This window comes from Spermophilus citellus, assembly GCF_964194105.1.
Source record: "Spermophilus citellus genome assembly, chromosome: 3".
Lineage (NCBI taxonomy): Eukaryota > Metazoa > Chordata > Mammalia > Rodentia > Sciuridae > Spermophilus > Spermophilus citellus.
The window spans coordinates 113,058,084-113,077,828 of NC_138184.1; the positions used below are offsets into that span (position 1 = coordinate 113,058,084).

At 49.6% G+C, this 19,745-nt stretch overlaps 1 protein-coding gene across 2 annotated transcripts in view; it reads left to right on the top strand.

Moving 5' to 3' along the window:
• The window catches only part of SGSM1 (small G protein signaling modulator 1), an 80,362-nt gene that overhangs the window by 43,763 nt on the left and 16,854 nt on the right, over positions 1–19,745 (top strand). For both annotated transcript variants that reach the window (XM_081285408.1, XM_081285409.1), the window contains 7 exons: positions 412–550; positions 2,668–2,732; positions 4,838–4,983; positions 8,979–9,107; positions 13,716–13,898; positions 15,434–15,502; positions 17,598–18,188. In XM_081285408.1, the coding sequence (XP_081141534.1) occupies positions 412–550; positions 2,668–2,732; positions 4,838–4,983; positions 8,979–9,107; positions 13,716–13,898; positions 15,434–15,502; positions 17,598–18,188 (1,322 nt within the window). The remainder of the gene's footprint in view (positions 1–411; positions 551–2,667; positions 2,733–4,837; positions 4,984–8,978; positions 9,108–13,715; positions 13,899–15,433; positions 15,503–17,597; positions 18,189–19,745) is intronic.

Here is a 19,745-nt window from a genome sequence, read left to right on the forward strand (position 1 = left end):
GGCCCCTCTCTGGGGAGTCAAGCCCTCGACCTTCTCAGAAGCACCCAGCAGGCTCCCCTGCTTCCCCTCAAGTGTCCTGTGGGCACAGCTGAATGACAACATGGCGAGGCGTGGTCCCCTGTTTAGGTGGCTCTGGTCTCTGTTCTCTTCCTCTCTGGCCATCATCTGGGGCCAGCTTTGCCTGTCTCCTGGGGCCTCCAGGTCTTGGTGGTGGCTTTCATTGGATCAGGGGGCTCAGGGGCCTCAGTTGGACTGTGATCTGGATCGTTCTTTCCTGGTCTCTTTCAGGGCCTTTCCCTTTCTCTGTGCCAGCCTGGAGGGTGCGGGGAGCTGCTCGCTGTGGGGAGGTTTCTGTGGCCTACACAGACTTAATCAGGGCTCTTCCTTTGCCCCTTCTTCTACACCCCACAGTCCCCCAGGATCTGATGGATGTCTCCGTGAACAACCTCCCATCCCTATGGCAACCCAGCCCCCGGAAATCCTCCTGCTCGTCCTGTTCACAGAGTGGCTCAGCTGGTGGCAGCTCAACCAATGGCTGCAACCATGAGAGGTAGGAGGGGCTCGCGCTGTGGTAGGGAGAGGCTGAAGGGTTACCCAGAGCTTGGTGGATGCACTGAATCTGGAAGAGGGAACACGGGCTGTGGAATCAACCAGAGCTGGATTAAATGCTGGCCCTGGTGTAGTTCTAACTGTGGGAAGTCACTCACGTGGTTCAGTCAGGATAAGCAAGATCAAGCCACAGGAACAAATACCCCTGAACCCTGAGTGTAACTTACAGCAAACATTTTATCCTGCATTGTGTGTCCCTCATGGTCGGCCAGGAACTCAGCTCTCTGCATATTAAAGGGCAGCACTGCTGGATGTTGCCAGTTCCAGGTGACAGGCAATGGTAGCTCTTGCAGGCCTTGAATCAACAATAAGTGTCCCACCAAAAATGATTACTTATAATTTCCTCTTCCAACTGTTGGCCCCACCCACAGGAAACCAGGAAGTACAGCCCTACCAGGTGCCTGGAAGGAAGAAACCAAAAATATCACTTAAAGACAAATGCCTCCTCAGTTTGACCCTCCACAAAATTCTTCTCTTATGTGATTATGAGGAACAAATAGAATAATGGTTTAAGGTGGCCAGCACACAGAAGCTGGCACGTGACAGTGTTCAGTAAATGACACTCACTGTTTTCTTGTTCCAAGTTAAAGCTCAAGTTCACCTCTGTCCTTACCCACAGAGCTCTTGTCTCTTTGGAACTACTCGGCCATTCATGAGATTGGGCTAGTTTCCCACTGGTCCCACTTGGTCTGGCCAGGGAGACTCCCTTCCCCCATCCTTGCTGGCCTTCTTCCCTGTGGTGTCCAGTCTTCAGCCCGTCACAGTGTGAGGGAATGGGACTCGAGGGCTGGGGGCCAGATGTTCAAAGCCCCCTCACCCCCGGCTTTCCAGTCTGTGACCAGCAGCCACACCTGGGCAGATTCTCAGCTTGTTATCCCAAACCCACTGAATCAGAACCTGTATTTAACACCTCTAAGACCACTTGTTGGCATGTAAGGGTCATAAGCCCTGATACAACTGGAGAGTCTCAAACTTTAATGTGCCTCAGTCACCTGGGGCCCAGGAATTCACGTGCCAGAGAAACCCCGAGTGTCTCGGGCTGGACTGTCACCTCCATGGGGCATTGAGAAATGCCGCTTTCCCCAACACACACTCTGATAGCATCTGCTTGCGTGTCCGTAGCGGTGGGGAGCTCACTACCTGCTGTGGGACACTGGTCAGTGTGGTGCTGTTCTCCTGCAACCTGACCAAGTCAGCCTCGCCACCCTGAGGGCACAAAGAGGACATTTTCCCAGGTGCATAGCTGGAGATTGAGCTGCGTTTCCTCTCCAGCCTCCCTGGGTTTTTCCGGGTGTCCCCTGGGATGTCCTGAGTACATACACGGCCACAGTCCTGCTCTGTGCTCTGCAGGAGTGTACCGCACTCCTTTGGCAAGTTCTGTGGTTTTCAGCAATGCTGGGAGTGAGGGTTTACTCCCCCCTCAGCCAAAACAGCACCCAGAAGTGACCACACAAGGGGAAGCCAGGTGGCATCACCTGCTTTGCGGTCATCCCCACTGAATCCCAGTGTAGCTCAGTTTGGGTCACTTGAAGAAAGTGACAGAAACCCTCTTCAAACCGATTGAAGAAGAAAGTAAAAGTGTTGGCATAACTAAGGTTCAAGGCAAGCGGCCTCAGGCCTGGCCAAGTGCAGGTGCCCACTGCAGGAAGCCGGTCTACGTCCTCAGGCATCGCCTCTGCGGACCTCTATGCTAGTACCACACTCTAGTCTCAGGCAGGGAGATAAAAATACAGCGACTATTTCCAACAACAAACAGTCCCAAGACTGATTCTCATTGGCCCATGTGACCATCTCTGAGCCAATCACTGTGACTTCAGCCTGGGTCCCATACTAGGTAGAGTCCTTTGTCCCATCCAGACCACAGGGACAGAGGCTTAGGGGAGAGGTGATACCTCAGAGGAAATCTGGGGTTCTGATAAGAAGGGCGATGCAGCTGTATGGAAATCACAGGAGGCCACTCTTGGGTCCCCTGAGAGAGTGGGTCGTGGTCCTCTTCAGCAAACCTGGGCCACAGGCACCTCGTGTGAGCATCTTCCTTCCCCCCCCCCACCCCCGCAGGGCTCCTCTGAAGCTGCTCTGTGACAACATGAAGTACCAGATCCTCTCCAGAGCCTTTTATGGATGTAAGTATAGCTCTTCGTTGCTGGTGTGGTCTCCAAGGAGCATGTATTGAGTGCCTACTGTATGCCAGAAATACCAGGGGACAGAACCTGGCTCTGGAGTTTGAACATCCCTATCTTCTAGATATCTGGTTTCAGGCACAGTTTGCTCATCTACAGATCAGGGATAAATTTTATCTCTGGGTCCTAAGAGAAGGCAGTGGACTGGGGACCCTGGGAGAGGAGGCCGGATCTGGTCACCATTGCATTCTAAGGTCCCACCCAGAGGGTGTGTCAGGATGGAATGAGAAGCGTGTGTAAAGTCTTTGGCCTCTAGTCTTGCATGTTGTAGGTGCTCAGTAGATGTCAGTTCCACTCCACAGCAGAAGAGAAAGGTGACCTGATCCCATCGCCCAAGCTTAAAAATTAAAACTAATAACACAAATATTCTGGTTATTCCCATTAATTAGACAAGGCACAGAGAGGCAAAGTGATTTGTCTAGGGTCACACAGCTAACAAGCTTAGTTTTTCTCTCTGTCTTGTTTCTCAGCACATTTTATTTCCCAAACCTCGTAGCCTAGTTGGGGGAGATCAAGCATGCATTTTTAGGGATTCTAGAGGAGTTTTAATTACACCCTGCATGGGCCTGCATGTTGATGTTGGAAAACAGTTTCCTTGTCAACTAGTTTGGGAAATGTTGAAGTTAAACAATTTTCTGTATTCTTTGGGACTATCCCTATCACACTCAAGAAATTGAGGCCATGGGAGAATAAGAGGAACATCCCTCAAATGTATTTGGCCACAGAAACCTGGATGGCTGCCTGGGTGCTCATCATCTCCAAGTGTCCAGGGGACAGGGAGTGGAAGGTCCCCTGGGCTGAGGTTCTTGCCTGTCCTGTGACCACCATCCCCAGTGCCTGATGCAGAACATGGCGTGGAGTGGGCGCTGTGCAGGTGTTTATTAGACCCAAGTGCAGAATCTTCCTGGAGGAAGGGCAGGGTTGAGATGAGTCTGAAACGAGGTGATCATATGACAATATGGCGCATCCTTGATGCCTGTTGAGAGCCCAGATTCAAATGAGGAGGTCTGGGACAAATCCCAACCCTGAACTTCCTGGAGAGATGGGTTAATGATGTAACCAGTGTGTGCCTCAGTTTGCCCATCTATAAAATGAGGAAGGTGCCAATACCTGCTTCCTGGGGTCGTGGTGAGAAATAGCTTTGGAAACTCAGGGAACAGCCCCTGGATGTCCGTGCTGTGTAGCGTCATGTGCTGTGTGAGTATTGGACATTCTGTGGCCACCACCATCATTGTACCTTCCTGCTGTTGGTGGGGGTGAATCCTCAGGCTCTAGAAGGTCAGTTTCTCTCTGGGAATTGGTGATGAGCTGCTGGACAGAGCCAGGAGGAAGGGACGCCGTCAGCAAAGGGCATGAGCTAGGGGCTGGGGCTAGTACTCAGTTGGTAGAGTGCTTGCCTTGCATGCATAGGGCCCTGGGTTCAATCCCTAGCACCAAAAAAAAAAAAAAAAAAAAAAAAAAAAAGAAGAAGAAGAAGAAGGGCATGAGCTGGCATTTGCCAGGAACTTCTTGGATTCCAGGCACCCTCGGGGGCCCAGGTTACAGCAGACAGGGTGGCAAACATACCTTTAAGGTGACAGGTCCATCCTGGAAAGCAGACTGGGTGCCTTCAGCATCTCCAGGTCACTGACTTGCTGGGACTTTCTTTGTCCAGCTGTAGTCTGAGCAGGAATCTGTCATTCTCTCTATCTGTAAGGATTGGAGACAGAGGCACAGTGAGTGTGAGGGGTCCCTGGCCCTCTTCCTTCCCAATCCTTCCCTGCCTGCAGCCTGTCAGTTAAATGCATTGGATTCCAACCCATTAGGCTAGCATCACTCTGACTGAGGCTGAGAAAGGCGACAGAACTTCCCTAGGGCTGAGCAGTCAAGCCACCAAGTGACATCACCCCTCTGGGCTTCACTTTCCTTTTGTGGGAAAGGGGGTAATGAGAATTTGCAGGACATGGAGGTTCAATTAGCTGGGGAAAGAGACACCACCTTGAAGACTCCATGAGCCAGCCGGGGGCACCAAATGGCAGAGGGTGACTCGTCCCTTCCCTCTGCAATAGGGCTCGCCTACTGCAGACACCTGTCCACCGTGAGGACCCACCTGTCAGCCCTGGTCAATCACATGATCGTGTCTCCGGACTTGCCCTGTGATGCTGGCCAGGGGCTGACAGCCAGGATCTGGGAGCAGTACCTTCAGGACAGCACGGTAAGCCTTGGCGGGGAGTGGGCCACCATGGGGCAGGCTGCGGGGAAGGCTGTTCTGTGGGGACTAGAGTTCACCTGCCTGAGTTCTCTACATGCACACTGAAGGTCAGCTCTTCTCAAGAATTTCAAGATGCCCAGCTCTCTTCTATCCTTGCAAGGTGGAGATTGAAGGACATATACAGGTTGAACATTGCTGATCTGAAAATCCAAAATTACCTGGGCATTGACATGACACCCCAGTGGAGAATCCCACACTGACCTCATATGACAGGTCCCAGTCCCAATGCAGCTGCACTAAAATACTGCATGTCATTACCTTCAAATGATTTCTTTTTTGGACTCAGACCACATCCCCAAGATATCTCATAATGTAGATGCAAGTATTCCAAAATTTTAGAAAACCCAAAATCTGAACACTTATGGTCCGGACATTTCAGATGAAGAGGGAATGAATGGCAAACTGTAAATGATACAGCATCTTGTGTGCTCCGTCCTGCACACGGTGCTGACTGGATCCAGCTGCCAGGAGTTTACGGTGCTGTTCAAGCTCCTAGAATGAGAGCAGCTCCTCGGGAGGCAGGCCCCAGACCTCTCCCACCACGGCTCAGAATTCTCCCATCCCCGTCTGTGGCCTAGGTTCTAGGATTAGGCAGTTCCCCTACAGAGGCTCGTTGCTTGGACGCTTTCTAAGATTTCCTGATTGCAGTAAAAGTGGAAGGAAAATATTGATGTTTGAAAAAAGTTTCTTTGTCAGCTAGTTTGGGAAACACTGAGGTTAAACAGTTTTCTGTATGTCTTGGGACTTCTCCAAACCTTGCCCCTGCTAATGTCCTGGTCAACTCAAGAACTCAGAGGCACAAGGGAGAGTAAGAGGAACATTCCCTCACATGTATTTGACCACAGAAGCCTGGTTGGAAAATTGCCTCCCACGGCTAGTGGGAGATGGAATCCACTCTGAGAAGCTCTAGTTTGGGCCAAGAACAGGATTTTGGAGGAGGCACCTGTCCCCATGCTGGGTGGATTCAGTGCCCTATTGGCTGTGCGCCTTCCCACCAGGTGCTGGGGAGGACCTAGCTGGTGCACCCTGGGCTGGGCTGCCTCCCCTGCCCTTGCAGGGAGATGCTATCCAGTGCCTTCCTGGGGTGCCAGGGGACTAAGTGGGAAAGACCAGCTGGTTCCCAAGCCCAGACTAACAGAAAGGTGGTTTTGCTTTTTGCCAAAGATACTTGTTTTTTAAATTATAAGAGTAACATCCATGTACTGTAAGAATTCAAACAATGAACACAGGAGTATAAAAGTTGAAAAGAAATTTAAATATCCTCTTTCTGCTTCATTCTTGTAGTTCCAACCCCTGGAATGAATGGCCTCAATTTGGTGTAAATATTCCATATATTTTTTTATATTTATCCATAAGAATATCTTTATATCTTATCCATATTTCTATAACTATAGATATAAAGCCATACATATCTTTATAGCTTGTCTATATTTCTATATCTACATGTCTTTGGTATATATGACACATGTATACCTTATCTGTATTTTCATATCTATATCTGTAGATACAAATCTATGTATCTATAGATATGTAGAGATAGAGATTTTTGTGTATTTCTATATCTGCCTACATATTTATATATAAGCTATATATCTTTAAATCTTATATTGATCTATCATTTTGTTTAGATTTATATGTAGATAGGTAAGAATACATATATATCCAACATATAGATAGAAATCTTTACCTCTATCTATAAGATATCTGTCTTATTTTTATTTTATTTTTATGTGGTTCTGACCCTGCGCATGCCAGACGAGCGTGCTACCGCTTGAGCCACATCCCCAGCCCGACTTATTTTCTTAATGATATAATACCTAAATTGTATTTCAGGTAACCAAATTGCTTTCATGTCAAGGGACTTTCAAATCTCTGGGTGAAATATTGAATGTTAGAACTTAGCAGCTTATTATGTGGGTGGGCCATAATTTATTCAAATCTTCCCCTGATGACAGGTAGCTGGGTTCTTTTTTTTTAACAAAAATTATTTTAAACAGTGTTTCAATCAACATCTTTATAGCTTATTGTACTGGTGCTTTTATTTCAAACGATTCCTAGAAGTAAAACTGATTGATATGTGTTTAAAATTGAAATCAGGCAGCCTGCCTACTGCCCCAGCATTCCATAGCAATCATCATCCCCAGCAGTTTCTGAGTGTCCGTGTTTCCTGAGGAATGTAAAAGATTTGTGATTCCTGGGCTCCATTCCAGCTGTACTGATTTAGCCCCTCCAGCCCTGGACTCTGTGTTGAGAGTTCCCCGGTGCTCTGGTGCTCTGGTGACCCTACAGTTGGGGAGCCACCAGTCTAAGGACAAGCTGAGTGAGATACAAAATGGGTCAGCAGCGGGCATGTCTCACCTCACACCTTTCTGGACCTGCTTGGCCATGACTCACCTTTAGCTGTGTTGGGCATTAGGGTGGACTCATGCCCAGGATGGAGCAGGCCCCACTCTTTTAGTTGCCTGGCACCAGGCTCTGGCTTCTGGCTGACTTAAGAGCCCTGGGTGGGCACTTCTGGTGAAGGGCATCTCTCCTCCCCCAGGGGTTCAGGCTCCTTCAGTCTGTGCTCCCACCGCTCTCAGGGCCTCATGATCATCTGCCTCCAGCAGACGGGAAAACAGAATGGAGGGAACCCACCTGCTTCCTCTGGCCTTGGCCTAGGAAGGGCTTCCCTCCCATCCTCTCCCGCCTCACTGGCCAGATCCTGCCCGTGCGGCCCCTCGCTCCTAACTGCAAGGGAAGCTAGGGAGTGGAGTCTGGTGGTTGATCCAAAGAGGCAGTGAGTGTTTGATGAAGAGGTCAGAGCCTCAGTTGCAAATCATTTTCTGATTTTTAAATAGCTTTGACAAGGACAGCTACATTATATAAATTAAAATTCCCAAAAAGGACCGAAAGAGGGGCTGTTTTTTTCATTGTTGTTGGGTAGACCCAAGACTAGCCTTCCCATGATTATGTTTTTGATTTTGGAATATGAAATAAAGAGCTGAGAGGAGGTGGCCGTGGGGCCCTTCCATGCAACCTCCTGCAGCCAGGGACCACTCCCTTCCAGAGGCACAGGTGCAGTCGGGGTCTGCTGGCCCCTCAGCTCAACAAATGGTCACTGTGAAGCCTTTGTATAGAAGTGATTATTTCTTAACTGAAAAAAATCAACTCCACACAATGCAGCAAACAATTGCTAAGGCCATCCTAGCGTGCACAGGAGTTAGTACTGTGTGAAGTGGCAACTGGAAATGTTCCCTCTAGATTAATTCACTGCCAAGTTTACTTAGAGCCGAGTCAAGACTGATAACTGTAAGATCATCTTTCCAAATATACACAATAGCAAACATTGGCTGAAAAGTAAATGTGTATTCATCATACGCTGATTACCATACAGTAATATATAATGAACATACAACACGTCATTGATATTCATTTTTCTTTTCACAAAGATCCTAGTCATGTTCCAGTCGTCCTAGACGTGTTCTGTATTGTGCTTTTGATCCCCACTTAATATACATTGAACCTTGCACGTGGCTTCCCTCCACACTGCCTACTTCCCCTTCTGCTGAATCAGACAACCGGGAGGCCCTGGATAATGGTGGGAGCATAGCCAAGCCCCTGGAGGAGGAGAGATGCCCTTCACCAGAAGTGCCCACCCAGGGCTGTTAAGCCAGCAAGAAATCGACCCCATGGTATTAAGCCTCACAAACGCACCTCTGGTCCTCTTCAATCTCTGTGTGGTCCCCATGTAGGGATCACGGTCCCCATTGGTGGGCAGCAGGGAGTTGCCTACGTTTGGCTCTTTCCTAGGATGCCACAGTTGATATTCAGGAACTTGTCACTTTGCTCATGCACACAGGATCTCTGGGGCTGGCTCCAAGAAGCAGGACAGCCGAGCCTCGGAGCCCACCCGCTGGTGGGCTGTTGACCAGACTCTCTGCTTCCTCCCACCCCAGAGTTACGAGGAGCAGGAGCTGCTGCGGCTCATCTACTACGGAGGCATCCAGCCTGAGATCCGCAAGGCTGTGTGGCCCTTCCTCCTGGGCCACTATCAGTTCGGGATGACAGAAACGGACAGGAAGGAGGTGGGTTACCCCATGTAGGCTGCGTGGCGGGGTCTTCTGCCACAAAACGAGCTGGATGTTGTGGCCTGGGGAGCTCTGCTTCCATGCTGGACCAAGGCAGGGAGATACGGGGGAGACCTCAGGTTCATGGCTCCCCCATATTTCCTGTCCAGTGGAAGCAACACAAGCTGCATATGTCAATTTTTAAATAAACCTTTTATTTTGAGATCTTTATACATTAATATGCAGTTGTAAGAAATAAAGCAGAGACCTTGTATATCCTCTACCCAGGTCCCTGCCATGGGAATAGCTAGCAACACTGACATGGTGCGCCAGCGTCCCCAGGGCCTCGGCACTGGGGGACACGCCTTCCGTGCTGGGGCTGCCCAGTCTCCCCTGCCCTCGTGTTGGTGCTGAGGGTGTGTTTATTTAGTTCTCCTTGGTTTTCTCACAAGTGGAGATTCGTGCTTGCCATCACAGTGGACATACAGAACACATCCCTGGCCTCTGGTGGCTGCTTATCTGTTCTTCAATGCTGTAATTTTCTAGGTTCCAGGTGTTAGACCAGTGGAATCACAAGTATGTGACCTCTGGGGGTTGACTGTTCTTATTCAGCCAAGCCTCTGGAGACTCTTCCTCATCTCTGGGTCAATGGTTGAATCCTTTTCCTGGCTGAGCAGTATTCCCCGGTCTGGGGGACCACGAGCTCTTCGTCTGTCTGCAGGGAGCTCTGTTGCTACCAGTTTCTTGGCAATGTGAACAAAGCTGCAGTGGACATTGGGGCACAGGTTTCTGTGTGAGCATGAGTTGTCATTGTCCTGGGATAGATGATCAACCTGAGGGGTCCGAGGGTAGCTGCAGGTTTAGACCTTTGCTGTGGCCGGGCCACTTTACAATCCCCACCAGCCATCGGAGCTGCCCCACCTACATTTTCACCAGTTTGGTGGTGTCTCCATTTTCTATTTTAACTACTCTGACAGGTGTGTAAATGACATTGCATTTGGTTTTAGTTGCATTTCCTAAAGGGCCATGAAGTTGAACATCTGTGTGCCCGTCGGCCACCCTGGGTCTCCTCGAAGGAGGTGTCTGCTCGAGTCTTTTGCCCCCTTTGAACTGGATTGTCTGGGTTTTGGCTGCTGAGTTAGGAGTTCTTTAGGAACGCTACATGATGGTTCTTCATAGGATAAGTGGTTTATAAATGCTCTCTCCCAGGCTGCACCTTCCTTTTTATTTTCTTAAACAGGGTCTTTTGCCAAACACATTTTAATTTTTTTATTTGTTTATATTTTTGGTGCTGGGCATGGACCCAGGGCCTCACCCTGCTAGATAAGTGCTCCACCACCGAGCCGCACCTGAGCCCCTCTCGGTATTCTTGATGGAAGTCCAGTTTCCCCATTTTTCCTTTTACAGATTGTGCATTGGGGTTAGAGCAGAAGAATTTTTTTTTACCAACCCTAGTTCCCAAAGCTCTTCTATGCTTTTTTCTTTTTTAATTTTTTCAACCAAGAGATTTTATTGGGGGGCTACCCAAAGGAGAAGAAAAGGAGAGGCCGAGAGAGGGGAGGAGGAGGTCAGAGGAAGAGCATGTGAGCAGAGAGAGGAGAGAAAGAAGAGGAAGAGGGCAGAGAGCCTTCTATGCTTTTTTCTAAAAGATTTATGGTTTGACATTTTATTTTTAAGTCTGATCCATTTCAAGTCTGGCTTTACATGTAATATGTCATTTGGGTTGAGGGTGGGTTTTGGCTCTGAGTGTCCAGTGGCTCTGTCACCTTGTGTTGCCACGGTCAGCTTCCTCCACAGACTGGCTCGGCACTTTGTCAAGTCGGCTGGCCTCTCCACAGTGTCTATTTCTGGTCCTCTGTTCTGTCCTGTTGATCTGTGTGTGTCCTTCCAGGACTACAGTGACTTGATGATGGTGGCAGATTGTTGGAAATACCTTAGTAGTCACATATTAAAAAGGAAAAAGGTAAAGGCAAGTAAGATATTTAAATTTTGTATTGTAAAGTGATTATAAGGTCACAGGTGGTTGCAGAAATAACACAGGGATTTTTTTAATCAGCTTTTTCGTTGTGACCAAAAGACCTGATAGGAACAACACAGAGGAGAAAAGGCTTATTTTGACTCACAGTCTCAGGGGTCTTCGTCTACAGAGGTTGAGTCCGAAGCTCTTGGCCTGAGGCGAGGCAGAAGGTCATGGCGGAAGGGCGTGGTGAGGGAAGACAGCTCAGGACATTGCAACAGAGTGGAGATAGGCCGCCACTTATCAGGGACAAAATGTGTACTCCAAAGGCTCAGCCCAGTGACCCCCCCTCCTGCCGCCACACCCTGTGGATACTGCCCAGTTGATCCATATCCATAATCTTCATCATCTGATTGTTTCAGCTCTGCAAATTGTTGCATTGCCTCACGCATGAGCTGTTGGGGGACACTCATACCTAAACTGTAACAGGAGTCTTGTGTCCCCATCATACAGTTTTCACCACTTTCCTTCTTGTATAATAGAATGTTAGCAAAGACACTGGCTCAGTACAACTAGCCAGACCCCAGGCCTCGCTGGGATCTCACCAGTATTTATATTTGTGTGTGTGTGTGTGTGTGTGTGTGTGTGTGTGTGTTTCTGTGACATTTCATCAAAGTGAAAAATATATTTTATTATTAAGTCCAATGTACCAACATATTACCATCTTAACATGTATTTTACGTTCTCTAAGTTTTCAAAACCTGTTGGTGCTTTACGCCCTCCGTCTGTCACCACCTGTACCATTATTGACTGACATTTGTCTTTTGAAAATGAACTCCCTTAACATTCATGTAACTTATTTCAGAAGATCCCTGCCATCCATAGGAAACCAATGTGACTTGCTCTAAAATGGAAGGAAACTGTACAAATAAGTAGAATAAGACAGAATGGTGTCCTCAGTGTACCCAGATGCCTCGCCTGCTTGGGCCTGCCCTCTTCTTGTGCAGAAGAGAGTCGATTACAAAGTGGAGGGGTGGAGCTCTAGGGGTCCCAGCACAGATGACAGATGCTTAGGGAGAAGGAAATGTCGGTGACCCTGATCCAATCATAGGTGTAGACACAGACATTGAATTGTCACACCATACCCATCACTGTACACGAATGCTACGTGTCCAGTAATAGTGACTTCTTAAGAAGGGCAGTCACAGTGTTGAGGACGTAGTGACGACCCAGTGGTACCAGGCTGGCCTGATGGAGGAATCGGAGGAGCGTTAAGAGAGGAGACTTCCTGTGGTCCATATCATGAGGACCCACCCAGTGGACTGACCAGAGTCACCTCAGTCACTTAGTCACCTCGGTCACCTAGTGTGAGCAACGCTCAGAGGAACTGGGACTCTGGGGTGCTGGGCCTGTGCTCAGGGCTTAGGAACCAGAGGGGCACTAGGTAAGCTCTTAAGGTGTATCAGGGTGGCTGTGGTCACTGATGTGACAGAAGCCAACTCTAGGGCTGAAAGAGCCCAGAGGTGGCACCTAAGCCAGGCAGGAGAGAGCAGCAGGTGGAAGGAGACCCCTGGGGGAGCCCATGGAACCCAAGTCCTTCAAAGGAATTTCTTTCTAGGCAAGAGGATGAGGAGGGGCTTTCAGGAAGAGGGGACAACAGAGCAAATGCCTGGAAGGGGCCAACATGCCGGGGGGGGGGGGGGGTGGTGTGAGCTGCTAGAACATGAAGGGCTAGGGGTGGGGGCCAGTGCGGAAGCTGGGACTGGAGAGGAAATGAGGATGGAGGCTGCTGAGTGGTGCACGGAGAGGAGGGACCAGCTGGACAGGAAGGGACCTGAGAGGAGGGTTTTAGGTCATGAGTGGGGAGGAGCCTGGCCTGGGGTGGAGCTGGAACTGGGAGGTGGGTGGGTCTGGAGAAGTCCTAGGGAGGGAGGTAGAAGCCTAGGCCCTCGGGCTAGGAGGGCTGGAGCCCCTGTCTGAGTGGCCACAGGGGACAGCCTCTGCACCTGTCCCCTGCACACCCTGTGCAGGCGGGCTGTCTGCTGCAACATGCCCAGATGTCTGGTAGACTCAGAACCCTGGTCACCTGGGCTGTGTAACCCAGGACAATGGGAGTCCCCCTACCTGCTGACATCCTACAGGGAATGGCTTGAAATCTGTGCCCCTTCCATCAGGCACTGGCTGTAGGGAAGGGAAGCGAGTTGGTTTTTCTCATCTTTGTATCCCAGCTCCTGGGCTCATGTTGGACAGGCAGGAAGCTCTCAGCAAACTGCAGAGTGAGTGGGTAGATGGGTGGGTGGGGGTTAGAATCCTGCTCATCTTGTATTCCACATGCCTAACTAGGTGCCTGGCGCACAGTAGGTACTTTCAAATTAAATGAATGAGTAAGCAAAGGGATGCGGAAGCAGAGAAGCATGGTGGTAAAATAAGGAAAGAAACAATCTTCTCCCTCTTCTACCTCCAGAGCCAGAGACTGTCCAGCACACAGTGGGGCAGGAAGAAGGGAGGGGAGGAAGGAGCCTCGCTCACTGGTGTATTCTCAGGTCTGGCCAGTGCCAGGCATCTCCTAGTAGGTGCTCAGTTAATGGAGGCTCCCTGCAGGACCTTTGGGCTGAGTCTGCCCTGGGCCCAGTTCCTGCACCCTGGCTCACCTTGATCCACCCCGGCAGGTGGATGAGCAGATCCATGCCTGCTACGCACAGACCATGTCTGAGTGGCTGGGATGCGAGGCCATCGTGCGGCAAAGGGAGCGGGAGTCCCACGCAGCCGCCCTGGCCAAATGCTCGTCGGGGGCCAGCCTGGACAGCCACCTGCACCGGATGATGCACAGGGACTCCACCATCAGCAATGAGGTGAAGGACAGCTGGCCGGGTGCCAGAGGGGAGGGGAGGGGAGGCTGGATCTCTCCATCAGATGATTTTGAGAGAGGGGCAAGGGTGGCATATCCTAGGCCTTGGGACAGTTGACCGCCTCACCCTTCACTGCTCTTTATTTTTTTGAGGGGGTGACTTTGGAACCATATACCTGAGTTCAAATTCCAACGTCAGCCCTGGGGTGTCCTGCATGACCTTTCTTCCTGGCCTTCATTTCTGTATCTAAACAGAATAATCAGTCATACAGAGGTCCGTGTACAGCTCCAGCAGGACAGTGCAGGTTTGGGCTGGGTCAGGGCTCAGTGACAGGGCGTTTGCCTGGCATGTGTGAGGCACTGGGTTTGACTCTCAGCAGTGCATATAAATAAACGAATAAAATAAAGGTCCAGGGGCTGGGGTTGTGGCTCAATGATAGAGCACTTGCCTTGCACATGTGCAGCCTTGGGTTCCATCCTCAGCACCACATAAAAATAAATAAATAAAAGTATTGTGTCCAACTACAACTAAGCAATAAATATTTTTAAAAAATTAAAAAATAAAGGTCCATCAACATCTAAAAACAACAAAGGCATGCATATCAAATGACTCGCACAGTGCCTGACTTCTGACTTCCATGTATTCAGCAAGTGCTTATCAAGTACCTACTGTGTGCCAGGTACTGTCAGGAATGTCCTGGAATGTCCAGAATGTCCCAGTAGCCAAGGCGGACATGTCCCCCTTACATAACCACCAGCTGAACAGGTCAAAGCAGGAAAAAAGTGCTGTCCTTACCAGTGATGTGTCCTTCCTGTGGCCACAGAGCTGGCCTAACAACCAGCCACCCAAACCCAGTGACTTCAGCCACCAGCATGGGCCTCGTTAGCTTTGCTCACTAGTCCACAGGTCAGCCCAGCAGCTCGGCTCTGAGCATGCCTGGGTGGGGCTCTCTCTGAGGCCATCTGCCAGTGGCTGTTCACCTGAAGCTGTTGATCTAGGTTGGGCCGTGTCACCTGTGTGAGGGACTCGGCTCTGCTCCGTGTGCCTCGCCCTCCAGCAGGCTAGCCTGGCATGCTGTCCCGGGAACGCAGATGCTGAGGGACAGAAGCACGTGTGTTTTGAGTCTCTGCTCTGCTGAGGTTGCTAGCGTCCTTTGAGGGAAGCAATCCACGAGGCGGGGACTGTGAAGTTACAGGGCAAAGCCTTGTGTAGAGGGGGCTGGTAAAAAATGGAGCCCTCGATACAGCCAGTCATTCTGAGTTGAACCAAAACGTTAGCCAAAGTCTCAAGTTCCACAGAGCAGTTGGGGGTGGGTGCTCTCGTGGCAGAGGAGGAGGGGTGGGGATGCGGAGGCCCAAGTTATCTCTGAGGCGACTCTGGGGAGCAGGGATGCCACCTCCTTCGTCTTACAGCTGGGAAGCTGATGTCTCCAGGGGTGACGTCTCCTAACCAGGGACAGCGAGGGACCAGGCCTCCTGGCTCTGGCCCAGCAGTCCCCCTGAGCCTCACCCGCTCTTCTGACGCCCCTTTCCTCTCAGTCTTCCCAGAGCTGCAGTTCCGGCCGCCAGAACCTCCGTCTGCAGAGCGACTCCAGCAGCAGCACACAGGTGACCTTCCAGAGGCCCTGCCCCCTCCCACCCACACCCCACCATGTCCCCCAGGGTATCGGGCATTGGATGGCCACCATCTACGGGTCCCTCTTTGGTTTGTGTTTTAGCATTTTTATGTGTGTGTGTGTGTGTGTGTGTGTGTGCGCGCGCGTGCATTTTTGTTTTATTAGTCATCCATGACTGTAAATGTACTCTGACATATCATACATACATGGAGTATAGAACACTGAATCCCACCTCTCTCGATATTTTCTTTAATATTATTATTATTCTCACTCTTCTGGTCATACATGACGTAGAATAACCCTGGTCATGTGATCATATGTGCATGTAGGATAGTAATGTCCGACTCATGCCACCGTCTTCCCCACTCCCCTCCCCTCCCTTCATTCCCCTGGGTCTAATCCAACGGACTTCTATTCTTCCCTACTGTGTTTTAGCTTTTTATTCTAGCATTCAAAATGCACCTTTTAGCGACACAACTAATACAGTTGTCCCTTGGTATCCAGGGGACTTGTTTGAGGAGCCCCCATGGATACCAAACTCCAGGGATGCGCAGATCCTATGTAAAATGGTGCAGTATTTGCACAGCCTTCTGTATACTCGAGATGACTTAGAGTCCCCAACACAATGTAAATGCTATTGAAATACTAGCTATATTGAATTTTTTAGGGATAATGACAAGGAATTATTCACATACAAAGAATTATACACACATCCAGCAGAGATGCGGTCTTTTTTTTTCCAAATATTTTCAATATGCAGCTGGTTGAATCTGTGGATGTGGAATCTGGGGATAATGGGAGACCGACTCCATGTGAATCCATTCTCCCGGCAGAACATTAAAACACTGCAGAGAAAGCCAAACTTGCTTCTGTCTCCCCTCATCCCCCTGCCTGCCTTGAAAATAACCATCAGCAGCCCACTGTGCTTTTCACAACTGAAATATGCAGATAACATGTAGCAGCATTTGGTAGTTTTTAAAATTTTCTACCTAAATGAGATTGTATATATTCCTTGTTGACTTTCCGTTAAACTAGATGAAAACACTTAATTCCATCTCTCTCAATATTAAAGAAAAAGCAAGTCGCAAAGAAAGGTACAGAGGATGACAACTTTTGTGTAGAAGGGGAAATGTGGATACATGTATGCAATCACATACATTTTCAAATACAGTGGAAAGAGAAACCAGAACTACCCAAAGTGCTTACCCAGGAGAGAGGAGTGGGGTGGGGAGGAGCTGTGAGTCCCTGAGGTTGGTTTTCTTATTTTGACTTTGGAGTCAAAAAGTTCTAATTTTGACTCTGGGGTTAGATAAACTTTTATACACTGAATGAAAAAGAAATTTTTAAAAAAACTAAGCAACATACATAATTAACCATAAAGCAAGTCAGTAGAGAGAAGAAATACTGCAAATGACTTTGGAATGTGGTCTGTGGTCTTTTACTGTCTGTCCTTAGGCCAATAGGACACAAAGAATCACCAATACGTCTTTAAAATGAATTCCACAGATAATTTCATGTGATATGCTTTTTAGCCTGTTCCTGACATTCACTAATTGTTTAGTTTTTAAAAAAGCTCATGGTGAGCCAGGCACAATGGCACACGCCTATTTATATCTCACCATCTCCAGAGGCTGAGGCAGGAGGATTGCAAGTTCAAAACCTGCCTCAGCAACTAAGAGAGGCCCTATGCAACTCAGTGAGACCCCGTCTCTAAATAAAATATATAAAAAATAGCTGGGGACGTGGCTCAGTAGTTAAGCACCCCTGAGTTCAATTCCCAGTACAAAAAAAAAAAAGAAAAAAGAATTCATGGTGAAAGTCTATATGATGCATTACAGTTCCCTGGTAGCCCTCTTCAGAGGGCTGTAATGCTTTCTTGTTATTTCTGAATTATTCATGCATATATAAGCACGTATCACTTACTTGTTACAAATGGAGCATAAGATACACTTTTCCCGCTGTATAGTATTCCAGTGCATGCAAATTCCATCCTGAAACCAATCCCCAGTTGTTGAGTATCAGGTTGCTGCTTGACAGTGTCGCCAAGCTGTCCTGTTCACCTCTGTCCCTGTTCACCTTCTGCTCAGGTGTTTGAGTCCGTGGATGAGGCAGAGCAGGTGGAAGGAGAAGGCCGACTGGAGGAGAAACAGCCCAAGGTCCCCAATGGGAACCTAGAAAACGGCCCGTGCTCCCCAGACTCTGGCCATCCATCTTCCCACAACTTCTCCTCCGGCCTCTCAGAGCACTCGGAGCCCAGCCTCAGCACCGAAGACAGCGTCCTGGACGCCCAGCGGAGCGCGCCCCCGGCCCTTCCACCTGAGGACAGCAGCGTGGACGACGGGCAGAGCAGCGAGGCCACCACCTCAAGGGACGAGGCCCCTCGTGAGGAGCTGGCAGTGCAGGACCGACTGGAGAGCGACAGCCTGGCCAACGGGAGCCTAGATGAGTTCATGTCCATCGCCGGCAGCATGGACGTGGCCCTGCCCGAGAAGGACAGTGCGGCAGGGGAGGGCTGGCGGGGCTGCGAGGCCGAGAAGCGCAGCCAGGCGGACAGCGAGGACAACCTCTCGGAGGAGCCCGAGATGGAGAGCCTCTTCCCCGCCCTGGCTTCCCTGGTCGTGACCACTTCGGCCAACAATGAGGCATCCCCTGTGTCGTCCAGCGGCGTCACCTACTCCGTAAGTCACCAGACTCTCCTCCATCCCACTGCAGGGGTGGGGCAGAGAGACCCAACCTTAGAGCTGCAGCTGCTTGGTTTCCTTTCCTCATCACCTTTACCAGGATTCACTGCACACACCCGGGTTGGGAGAGAGGAGTGTCCCTAATCTAAAAACCCAGACTCCAAAGTGCCCAAACTCAGTGGCCAGCACCTGTGATCCCAGCTCCTCGGGAGGCTGAGGCAGGAGGATCCCTGAACCCACGAGCTGGAGGCCAGCCTGGGGAGCAGAGCGAGACCCTCTCTTCAAAAACAAAACAGAATCTATTCATCAGAGGACTCCATACCCCAAATCCAGTTACCAACTTAATCCACCAAACAGAAAACTCCACATCTGACCTCGTGGGATGGGCTGCAGTCAGAAGGCACAAAGTTATTCAAAATACTGTAGAAAATTACCTTCGGGACAGGGGGAGAGGTGCATATGAAGCATAAATGGATTTATGTGTAGACACAGGTCCTGTCCCACCATATCTCATCAGGTATAGATATAGACATAGATACAGATGTGTCCCCAAAATCTAAGCATCCCCAAACACCCCTGGTCCAGAGATTTCAGCCAAGGGATGCCCCACCATGGGGGACAGGGGGACACAGGCTTCACAGTGAGCACTCCCAGGCTCAGACCCCAGCTTTAGCAAATCACTTCAGTGCTCCTGCGCCTAGGTCTCCCTATCTGCCTGGCACCTTCTTGAGTTATTTTCAGTTCATACTCTGAAGTCCTGGGTGTGTGACACACAGTGAGCACCCGATCTGCAGCAGCTCCACAGTCACCTTCATGCTTTTGACTAAGGTCTGATATCCTTTAAATGTGCCAATAAGTCCAGACCAGAAGGCATCATCTGAAAGGAAGATGTTCCAAGCCACCCATAGTGTACACATTTCTTTAAAAGATTTTTTTTTCCTATTAAAGATGTGCAAGCCCATAATTTAAAGGGTCAAACATCTGGACAAAGCTAACTATGAAAACCAGATGTTGGGCTGGGCTCAGTGGTGCACCTGTAGTTCCAGTTGCTCGGGAGGCTGAGGCAGGAGGATCACTCCAGCCCATGAGTTGGAGGTCAGCCTGAGCAACATAGGGAGATCCTGTCTCTTAAAAAAGGAAAGAAAAGAAAAAAAGAAAGGAAGAAAAAGAACAGAACCATGAGCTCGCCCCTCCTCCCCATCAGCCCTCCCCAGGGCGACCATCTTACTTATTGTGCCCTGATGTCTGATTCCACCCCATAGCTCAAACACACTTGTATTATTGCTGTTTGATCTTTTTTTTTTTCCAGTTTTAGACATTATCAGTGACCCCCATTATGGAAGCAGATTTTTGGCTCCCACGTCCTTCTCCGCCCAGACCCGTCACTTCACAAGGGACACTGGCCACACCCATCTTTCCAGCACAGCTACGTAATGATCTTGGTTAAATGGTCACTCAGGTTCACAGGATCCTAGGTGTCTCCTCTGGGCCATGAAGTCAGCTGTGTTGACTTTTTTTGCAGAAGAAAAAAAAAATGTCCTGGATGTGTCTTCA